Source organism: Engraulis encrasicolus, chromosome 21 (assembly GCF_034702125.1).
Source record: "Engraulis encrasicolus isolate BLACKSEA-1 chromosome 21, IST_EnEncr_1.0, whole genome shotgun sequence".
Taxonomy (NCBI): domain Eukaryota; kingdom Metazoa; phylum Chordata; class Actinopteri; order Clupeiformes; family Engraulidae; genus Engraulis; species Engraulis encrasicolus.
Genome location: NC_085877.1, coordinates 578,343 through 590,000, shown reverse-complemented (window position 1 = coordinate 590,000; position 11,658 = coordinate 578,343). Strand labels below are relative to the sequence as shown.

General features: G+C 44.8%; 1 protein-coding gene across 1 annotated transcript in view; it reads right to left on the bottom strand.

Moving 5' to 3' along the window:
• Positions 1-11,658, bottom strand: part of sorcs2 (sortilin-related VPS10 domain containing receptor 2) — a 417,025-nt gene that overhangs the window by 41,190 nt on the left and 364,177 nt on the right. Inside the window, exons 10-11 of the mRNA XM_063187064.1 lie at positions 3,541-3,687; positions 457-559 (exon numbers count right to left, since the gene is read on the bottom strand). Coding sequence (XP_063043134.1) covers positions 457-559; positions 3,541-3,687 — 250 coding nt within the window. The remainder of the gene's footprint in view (positions 1-456; positions 560-3,540; positions 3,688-11,658) is intronic.

The following is an 11,658-nucleotide window of genomic DNA, read 5'->3' as shown; positions in this document are numbered from 1 at the left end:
ACATTGAATACCCCTGCTCTACAGTCTAGAAAGGCAGCCGGAAGATCCACTCCACCTTAAGCTCCTGACCCCCAAAAAGTAAAGAGTCTGTGCACACCACTGGGTGGGGGAGGGAATAACCAGTGCTCTCTCCTCTATCTTACTCCATGACTGAGGTACAGGCCTGCTGACAAGGGGGGACAAACCGGTATGTTGTCCGAGGCTCAGGTAGATAGGGGGCCCAGAATTGGGTCCCAATTACATTGTAATGTAGAGGGCCCTTTCAGATGACAGTCCTGGGCCTGGCGAAAGCTGTCAGTCCCCTGCTGAGGTACCCTGAGTATGGCGCCTCAGTCCATATTGCTTCTTTGCTGGGCATCGCTGAGGGATGAATGCAATGTTGTGGTGTGCACTGTGGTGCGGTTGTGTTGCAATGATGATGGGATTTTCACAGTGGCACTTTTCACTTTCACCAACCTGCGCCCATGATGAGGCCGGGGGCTGAGTCTTTGGTGTGGACCGTTCCGGAAACGTAGGGGTTGTCCGCCCAGCGCAGATGGAGATGCAGCTGACAGTCAGGCTGGTTCAAAAAAAGAAGAAATACACAAATGACATACAGAAATGCATACAGCTTATGTACCCAAACTGTCTTTGCCTTTCCCGCAAACACATAGCACATGCAAATGCATCATGCATGCAATCACACATGCACACACACGCACACACGCGCACACACGCACACGCGCGCGCGCACACACACACACACACACACACACACACACACACACACACACGCACACGCACACGCACACGCACACGCACACGCACACACACACTACACACACACACACACACATCCATGCTACACACTCTGTGTGAAAAGTGAAAATCCTGGTCTTGATCAAAAGTTAAACTTCAGATACATTTCACAAAACATATGTTGTTGTCATACGCACTGTAAATGCAAGGTGTGAACACAGCATAGAGAGCATAGTGTACTATATGCGTATGCACATACAGTGTATTAGTGTGTACTCCGTGTATGAATGTCTATGTAGTCGTGGGTATGTGACATAACACAGCAGGACCGTGTGAAGCAAGAGGAGAGAGATTAAAGGGAGGGAGAGAGGGAAAGAAAGAAAGGGAGAAAGCGAGAGAAAGAAAACAAAAAATGGTCTAATTGGAGGAGTTTGTCTTTAATTCAACCTTCTCCTGAATAATTTTCCCTAAGTGTCCCCTCGTACGCTGATAGATACGCACCAAACGACCTCTGCATCTCTACAGATGGCATCTTACAACAACACACATAAATACACACACACGCACACACAATATCACACACACACTATCACACACACACACACACACACACACACACACACACACACACACACACACACACACACACACACACACACACACACACACACACACACACACACACACACACACATACACGGACTACAATATCAAATCGGCTGCAATGTAACCCCCTCTGCTCGTGCTACTAAACAATAAATCACATGGCGGGAAAAGCAATTTGGGTCTACTTTGTGTTGCCTGCGCTACACCCAACTTTATGCAGCGGCAGTGAATTAGACGCCGTGATTGGACACATTAATCTATAAGCCACACATGCTCTCCATCAGCCTCCATTATTACGCTCGCCACTCACCGCCAGGATGTTATTACTCAACTCTCTCTCTCTCTTACTGACTCTCTCTCCATCTCTCTATCTATCTATCTCTCCCTCTCTTTCTCTCTCTCTTTCTATCAATTATCCTTTCCTCTAATGCGGCCTCTCTCTCTTGCTCTCTCTCTCACACAAACACACAAACACACACACACACACGCTCGCACGCACACTCACACACACTCCACTCACACACACACAGTTTGCAAGTGGAACACGATGTCATTGCATGTCTCACCAACAACAACTTTCGGGTGACATTAGCAAATTTGCATACGCAAACATGCGCGCATATACACTCCCATGGGATCTCACACACCCACACACACCCACACACACCGCAGAGAGACACAACACAAACACAATATTCCACATTAATACACACAATCAATAAGCAGTCATACGTGCACTGTCACACATTGATTTTATTTGGAACCTGTAGGTACTGTATGATGTAGATGTAGTTGTGAATTTGAAAAATCTTACCATCTATCTCTTAGTCATTAATGATGGAGTGTGTGTGTGTGTGTGTGTGTGTGTGTGTGTGTGTGTGTGCGTGCGTGCGTGCGTGCGTGCGTGCGTGTGTGTGTCTGTGCGTGCATGCTTGCGTGTGTGTGTCTGTGCGTGCGTGCATGTGTGTGTGTGTGTGTCTGTCTGTGTGTGTGTGTGTGTGTGTCTGTGCGTGCGTGCGTGTGTGTGTGTGTGTGTGTGTGTGTGTGTGTGTGTGTGTGTGTGTGTGTGTGTGTGTGTGTGTGTGTGTGTGTGTGTGTGTGTGTGTGTGTGTGTGTGTGTGTGCGAACGTTGGGGATAATTCATACAGTAACTCTTTTCTGTCTGCATTTGTGGTGTACTGTTGTGTGTGTGTGTGTGTGTACTGTATATGTATTTCTATGTGTGTATGCATGTTGTGGCTGTCTTATTAGGAGCTGATGTATCTGTTAATCCACAGAGAGCTGTGTTTATGGGTGACAGAGTGTGGGCTCCTCTTTCTCTCCCTTTGTGTCTATGGATGAATCATTGCTTTAAATGGTGCCTGTGTGTGTGTATGTGTGTGTGTGTGTGTGTGTGCGTCTGTGTGTGCGTGCGTGAGTGCATGAGTGTATGTGTGTTTGTGTGTGTGTGTTGTTGTGTGTGCATATTTGTCTGTTTACTTTTGTGTGTGTGTGTCTGTGTCTGTGTGTGTCTCTGTGTGTGTGTGTGTGATTGCTTGCGTGCATGTGTGCATGAGAGAGTGCGCGCGAGTGTATGTGTGTGTGTGCATGCATGCCCGTGTGTCTATCTGTCCTCCACTTTCTCACAATCCTTTTCACGGTTAGTCTGGCGGGAGCGATAACTCATCTACGCGGCCGCCATAAAAGTCAGCCGGATGACTTAGAGGGCACCTCGGCCCCGTGTGAATATTCAGCGGCGTGTTAGCTCCGCCTGCCTTCCCTTGAACTGCACCGCATGACGCTGCCCCCGCTCTCCCACCCACCTGCAAAAGCGTCCTTAACCCCACATAAACATCAGAGATAATTTAATTCAGTCGTATTTAATTGCTGGAGAACTGTGTCAAAGTGTCATGCTGAGTTCCAACACATTTTATGTGAATGACCCTGAGTATGGTGTGTTTTTGTTTGTGAAGTGGATTGTGTATGCATGCACATTGGTACGGTACATACATGCACATCATTTTACGGAAAAAAATATTGTGGACGTGTGTGGTGGGATGGAGTAATCTGCTTCTCCTTCACCACAGTGTGTGAGAAGTGGGTTGTGTGTGTGAATGTATTGGAATGTGTGTTTGTGTGCATATTTGTGTCTGGGTGTACACGTACTGTATGTAACATAAAACTTAGTAGAGAGTGTGTGACATTTGCATTCCTTACCAGCTTGCATGTCATTGGTTTGCCATTCATGTCTGTGGTGGGTGGGGCCAGGGGCTCCCAGTCCCGCCCCTTGTTGTAGGTGATGAGGGTCGTGACCTTGCCATCCACCTTCTGATTGGCCAGGAAGACGCCCTTCACTCCTCGCACCTGCGTACAAAGACGAGGGAAGGAAGGCCACAGAGTTAAAGTATGTAGATAGTAGCTGCCAGGAGACACATACACCAACCCCCACCACACACAACACACACACACACACACACACACACACACACACACACACACACACACACACACACACACACACACACACACACACACACACACACACACACACACACACACACACACACACAAACCACATCCTCTAAAATCAATAACCCAAAGCACTTTAAAAACAGTGAGGGAAGATGTGGAACCATTAAAAAAAACAAATCTGTGCGACTGTCATACCATCATCTTGAACCTTGAACATTGATGAAAATATTTTTGCAGCATGTGCAGTGTTTTTCATGCTGATTGCATTTTCATATCAGAGTGACCCATCGTATTAAGTGGCTTCCGAGGAAATGAAGCCTTTAATATGAAATAATGTAGCGTGTATTTCATTGAGAGATTGTAAAAGAGGATCCCATAAGCAGCTGATTCAAAGGGGTTCCATTCTTCAACCAGACAGCAGTGGGCAGCTATTGAAATCTCCACCATGAAGTTTTAATTGAACTCCATAAACCCTGTAGGGTTTAATGCTATCATAAAGATTACGGTCATAATGGTCAAATGAATATTCAAGCCACTTATGCGCACCAAAAATTTGCTTAGTCATCTGAAAATTGAATATGGCTTATGGACAGTGGTGGGCAACCTGGATAGGGATGTTTACAATTCTGTGCCACATTCAGCATTCCAAATGAAATGCACAAACTGTGAAATTTAACCAGATAAATGCCCAAATAATAATAATAATAATAATAATTGTATTTGTATAGCACTGTGTCATACAAGGCATGTAACTCAAAGTGCTTAGATCACCTTGTCGCCTCACGTACTTCATGAATGCATCATACTGTACATCTGTCAGTCTCATGAATATAAGCCTCATAAAAAATGCACAAAAGGTCCCCACTGTGTTATACACAGGTAAAGCTGGTACACAGTAGTTTGAGTTTGAGGAAGTTGGAAGGAAGATGGCTGCCGAGCACACACGCGTGTCGGCAGGTGCTCCGTGTGTGCTGTCTAACACGGCTAAAATCACTCAAAGGTCATCGCTATCCTCCAAGTGGTTTGCTAACACTGTTTTTATATTATGTCTAGTCTTACTAACCACACGGCCACGTCTATCCGTCCTTAAAACTCGCGTGCGAACCTATGGAAGCCAGTTCCTCCTGTACTCTGCCTACCTGAACAATGGGCGAGCCAGGGCTCCATCCACGCGAAACGGACATGTAAAATCAGCCAGTAAAGTGGGAGTGGGACTTTTATACCTGGCTTTCATGGTTTTGTTGGCTGGAGATGTGGAGATCAACCCGGGGCCACAACCCCTGAACAACACACAAACAAACTTTGCTCCGCGGCAGGTGCAACTCCCAACCCACACACAGTGGCCAACGCAGCAACAGCAACCGGCATGGCCAGCTACCACTCCGGCAGCTGGTGCGCTAACGCTGGCGGCGTACTCTATCTTGCTGACCCAGGGAGCCGGGCATATGGCATACCCAACTCTGCTAAGGGAGCCTGGATTCCAGAGCTGGGGCTCCACTGGCTACCTGGCTACCTGGCCTATGCGACTGTGCCCCGTCCAGTGGCTGATGTCAAATGCAGCTGTACCACCTTGGCCGGCTATGCAAGATTGGAGGATGTCGGGGGAACCAGTGGTCGAACATCAGGAGTTGCCGTTTCGCACCAGCTTCGTGACAGGAGGGCGGCGCCTGGCAACCATCGAAGGAGCCGACGGAGCGGCCTTGGCTTCGCCTGGGGGTCTGTTGGGGCGATTGGATGAACAACGGCATTCGCCGCAGCGCATCAACGCTGCGCTGGGAGGGCGCCAGACTACCACGGAAGCACTCGCCTCCAGCACCATCGGAGCGGCCCTGGCGCCTGGCGGTGGTAGGATGGTGCGTCCCATGCGGAGGGTAATATCGCCAATCGGTTCTCCTGCCTCGGTGTTGGCCGTATGCAACAGCTCAAGGGAGGCGCAGAGGATTCCAGTCAGCCCCGGCCTGACTGGCGGTCCAACCAACGGAACATTGACGTTGCAACAGGACGCTCTCTCACCACCTCCAGTGTCTAATGTAACGGCACGTAGGACTCGAAACCCAGTGTTGCGTAAATATAAAAAGTTTAAACTTTTTAGGACTCTAAACCAGGCGAGGACTATATGGGATCCAGTTTTTAAAAAGGGGGGGTTATTTGGTGGGTTTTTAAATGTTCGAAGCCTGGTCCCTAAGAGGGAACAAATCGAACACTTATTGTGTAATTCTAATGTTGATTTCATGGGGTTAACGGAAACATGGCTCACTGGCTCCTCGCCAGAAGCAGCGGTCTCATTACCTGAGTATATTACTTTTAGAAAAGACAGGGGGCAGGGGAGGGGAGGGGGAGTCCTCATGTATGTTAAAAATAATCTCAAGTGTAATGAGAGAAATTTTCCTAGTGGTATTTCACTTGAATGTGTTGGAGTGGACATACACCTCTCTCGGGAGATGTCATTAACTGTAATCTGCGTCTATCGCAAACCCACAGCTGGTCCTGAATTTTATGATCAACTGAAAACAGTCCTTGCGTCATGTAATCATAAACGGGAGCTTCTCCTCTTTGGCGATTTTAATGTCAACTGGGAAAACAAACACGGCAGGAAAAAACTTAAAGATGTAACTGATTATTTTAATCTCACGCAGCTGATAAAAAACTCCACTAGGATTACATGCAACACACAGTCTACAATTGATCTTCTGTTTACCAATAAACCGGAGAGAATCTCCAACACCCATAATCTATTAACAGGTCTCTCTGACCTATTTTTTACCAGGAAGCTTAAACGAGCAGACAAACTTCACTCCCAGAAAAATAGGCCTGCAAATATGTTCATTCCCACTAATCAAAATGAAAATGTGGACAATGTGTTGCAAAATGTGGATTGGAATGTTCTCCTGGCCTGTAAAGACGCGAACACTGGCGGTGATTTATTCCTCTCAAAGATAAAAGAAGTAGTGCTCTCTTTTTCCAGGAGGGGGCGCAATGCAAAGAGGAATCCCAACTCTGTGCCCTGGTTTAATTCTGAATGTTCACAATTAATAAGACAAAGGGACCTTCTCCTTAAAAAGTCAATTAAATCTGGGCTTAACACAGATAGGATGAATTTCACTAGGGCCAGAAATAAAGTAACATTAGAGTTACGAAAAGCCAAGGCAAATTTTTTTATTCAAATAATAGACAATGCCAAAGGAGATGGGAAGAAAATATGGCAAAACATTAACAAATTGACAGGGAAATGTCCTAAACAGGAAATAAAAGGACTACAATTAAAAATTAATAATCAACTAGAAAGTGATCCTGCTGTCCTGTGTCAAGAGCTTAACTCTTTTTTTGTTGAATCTATACATGATTTGGTCAAGCAGTTCACAATCACTGAGGGCTCTGATTTGTTGGGTGATCACATTGACAATGACAATCATTTTAAAATCCAGAAAATCACAGAACAGGATACCATCAAGATCATAGCAGCCTTGAATAACTCTAAAGCCAGGGATGTTCATGGTCTTGATACTAACTTTCTGAAACTTCACAAAGAGGCACTTGCACCCCCACTCACACACATTATTAACTTATCTATAGAAACTTCCACTGTCCCTAAGGCATGGAAACTGGCTACTGTCACCCCTGTATTTAAAGCAGGCGACAAAACTGACATGAACAACTATAGACCAATCAGCATATTACCTGTCATTTCAAAAATCATTGAAAAATGGGTCTCTAAACAAATCATTGCTTTTCTCAGTAATAGTCAAACACCCCTGCATCCAATGCAGTTTGGGTTTCGCCCTAACCATTCTACTGACACTGCACTGACCATGTTTATGGAAATGAACAAATGCCATCTAGATAAAAATGGGTGTGTTGGTGCCGTATTCTTGGACTTAAAACGAGCATTTGATACGGTCAATCACAATGTTTTATTATCAAAATTAATTCATTTTAATTTCTCTGCTAAAGCTAGATCATGGTTCCATTCATACTTAACAAATAGAGAACAATGTACCATGGTCGAAGGTTCAAGGTCCACCTTCATCAACTGCCCAGTAGGGGTCCCCCAAGGGTCCATTTTGGGGCCTCTTTTATTTTCTCTCTATATTAATGACTTACCTGAGCATTGTCCACATGTTAATATTCAGCTCTATGCTGATGACACAGTCATCTTCACCCAAGCTAAAACCCCTGTTGAAGCAGCAAGTGTACTCTCTACAGCTCTTACACACATACGAACATGGCTAGAGAAATCATGCCTTATTCTGAATGCAAAGAAAACGGTTTGTTTGTATTTTTCTAAGCAACCTTCCCCTGGACTGTGTCAGCCTGGGGTTACTCTTGGTAGTGAACAGCTAGAAGTAGTCACAGATTTTAAATATCTAGGAGTCATTCTAGACTCCAATCTTTCTTTTAAAAAACATATAAAAATGATAACAAAAAAAATAAAATTTAATCTCTACAACTTCAGGCACATAAGAGGTGCTATATCAAATAGTGCTGCTCTGACATACTTGCATGCAATGATATTTTCTCACCTAAGCTATTGCATTACTAGCTGGACCATGGTGGGATCCACTACTCTCAAACCAGTGGAGAGTTTATTTAAAAAAGCACTTAAAATTTTAGATAAAAAACCTCTTTCATACCATCATTGTAACATTTTAGATAAGTACAACCTATTGAGTTTTGACAATTTCTGTAAATTCTCCTATAGCTGTCTTCTTTATAAGACTTTGCATGGCCTGGCGCCACCTTGTTTACAGGATTTTATAAAATATCGTCAAACACGAGTAACTCGAGCAGTGGTCAATAAAGATGTAGAGATTCCTTTCAGGAAAACCTCTTTCAGTCAAAACGCATTATCTACTAAAGGCGGCATATTATGGAACTCTATTCCTCTGCATATAAGGGAATGTCCCTCTTTAGCCACCTTTAAGATGGAATATAAAAAGTGGCTTCGAGCCCAACAAACATGTTCACACTGATGGTCTGAGCCTCTACACAGCGTACACGCACACACGCACACACACACTCACATAACACATGGCCCTATTTTTTGGGACCTTTTTCTTTTCTCTTTTCCTTTTATTTACATGCATGCCTTTCGCTTCTGTAGTGGGTTTTATTTCTTTGTTACTAACAGTCTGTCTTATCTTAAAGTCTATTGCTTGTAAACATCTAGCCTGCCTATTGGACACCAGATGGAAATTAGCCCTTGGGCTACAATCTGGCATGTTTACATATATGTACATGTATGTATATGTTCATTAATGTGCAATGTCCTGAACAAGTAAAGTAAAGTAAAGTAAAGTAAAGTAGGCCTGTCCATCTATGAGTTTACCACCTCAGCATATCTTGATGTAATCTGAAAGTGGCTTGAGATGAATGCCGGTGGTTACAGAGTGATTGCAAGATCACAAGATGATTGCAAGATGTAGGGTTTGTCTTGTGGTGATTCCTGTTCGACTAGATTTAACCAACTGCTCTGTAAGTTATGTGTGTCGGCCTTGGGTAGTCCTTTGCACATCTGCCGTAGTAGTGGGCACCAAAAATGTCTGCATGATGAATACCTACAATGGCTTTGTTTACATGATGGTTTTAATTCCGAATTAATAGTTAAGAAGAAGTAAATAGTTCTGTCGAGTTTACATTGCACTTTCATTTGATTCCGAATTGCGAAGTCTTTGCATGATGTTTTCAAAGCGGAATTAAGTTTGATTCAGAATTAAATGGAGTTAATTCTGAATTAAACGTCTCATGTAAATGGGGCCATTGTCACATTTAGAAACTTCATGTGGGAGCGTAGGGCGCTGCCGTCACAGACTTCCACCCATACAGTATGTCCTCCTGGCTCCCAATTTCACCCCGAGCCACCACCATTTCATGCATTAGTTCCGTCGCCTCGTCCATGAACTGTAGAGTGTACTGATGAGAAAAGGGGGCCTAAGGGGTGTGAAGATAGGCAGGCAGGTGGTGGTGGTGTGATGGAAGGTTGGCTATAGCGCAAAGCACCATGGGAGACAGAGAGACACATAAGAAGGTGAAGTGATTCGGTGGAGCTTCTAACGCCCTCAGACATCACAAACTCAGTTAGTCACGCTCCTGTTATCGCCCCATGCTTCATAAGCTCTCCAGCTTTCAGGGTGCACATCTATATCTTTTTCCTATTTATGTAAAGCCAGCCTGCTCTGCTCTCCTCTTCCTCTCGTTTCCTGCTACTCTAGTTCTTGTTTTTTCTCCTCACATTCTCCGTCATCATCTTCTCTCACCCTTGCCCTTCAGTGTACCTCTGTCGCTCTCCTGCTCCTCTCAGTTCAGGGCATCAGTGACGGGAGTAACAAAGACAGAGATCACTAAGGTTAGTTGAGGAAGTACTGTAAAGGAAAAGGAGAAAGGAAGGAGACTGGTGCCCTACTCCAGTTATCCTCCGTTCTTCTTTTCTCTTGCTTTCCCTTTGATTTGTTTAAACAAGACTGACGGTAGGGACACATAGGAGGCGAAGCAAGCAAAGCGAAGAGAGGCGAAATCCAACTGTCATCAGGTCGTCGCAGCGAATCAAATGAAATGGAACAGTTATGTTGTTGATTTGATTGGGCCGCGGCAGGCGAATTCGCTCCTCATTTGCATAACATTAAACTTTCTTTAATAATTTCGCTTCGCTTCGCTCCTGTTCGCTTGCTTTCGCTTGCCATCGCTTGCCTTCGCCTCTCTCATAGGAATGAATGGCAAAGTTTGCAAATTTGTGTGTATGTGTCCCTACTGTGAGATAGACAAACTGCTTCTGTCTCACCGCTACATCTTAGCCTGTATGCTGTAAAGTTCCGAGTACGAAACAACTCCAACTATTCTTGAATGAGTAATTTCTATGGTGGAACTTTTTTTCCCATAAATCAAATCCTCTGCTCAGAAGCAGACACTTACATTTATAAATGCCCGAAATCTCCTCTGTAAAAGAACACTTACCATTAGACACACCTACAATCTACGGCTACGTCTAATTTAGCACCATTGTCCTTCCATTATTAGCCGTTGACAACCCCATATTATCAGGCTTGGTGTGTGTGTGTGTGTGTGTGTGTGTGTGTGTGTTTGTGTGTGTGTGTGTGTGTGTGTGTGTGTGTGTGTGTGTGTGTGTGTGTGTGTGTGTGTGTGTGTGTGTGTGTGTGTGTGTGACTTTTCACACCGGCGAAATTGTATTTCATATGCTTATGCTATGCGCCCCTGTGTGTGTGTGTGTGTTGTTTGTGTGTTGCATGCTTGTGTGTGTGCGTGTTTGTGTGTGTGTGTGCGCGCATGCGAGTGTGTCTGTGTGTGTGTGTGTGTGTGTGTGTGTGTGTGTGTGTGTGTGTGTGTGTGTGTGTGTGTGTGTGTGTGTGTGTGTGTGTGTAGGCCTGGGTATTGATTGACAATTTTCGGTTCCGGTTCCATTTCCGGTTCCTTCGTTTCGGTTCCGGTACCAGAACGGTTCCATTTTCGGTTCCTAGAAACCCTGAATTAAACCTGCAGTTACCCAAAGTGGCCAGCAGATGGCGTAACGGGTCTGTAAATCATGAGTTTCCCTGCCTGCCACAAGGCGGAGCTCCTCGTGACTTAAGCAATGGCGGGTTAAAGGCATTTAATTCTATACAGCATTCATGAATAATTGCATGCTGCAAGTTGTCCTCTCGGCATGGCTTGGCAAGTATATTAAACGGTTTTGATACTGATAAATGTACTCATGTCTGATTAAAATTGTTCTGCTGTACGGTGCAACTTCACTTCTGGTACCAATCCTATGTCAAGCGTGCCTGACATGATTTTTTAATGTAGCCTACGCTAGTCTGTCGACAGCTGGGGCTTTTCTACTAGGTACTGCAGAACTGTTCTAACACAACTAGG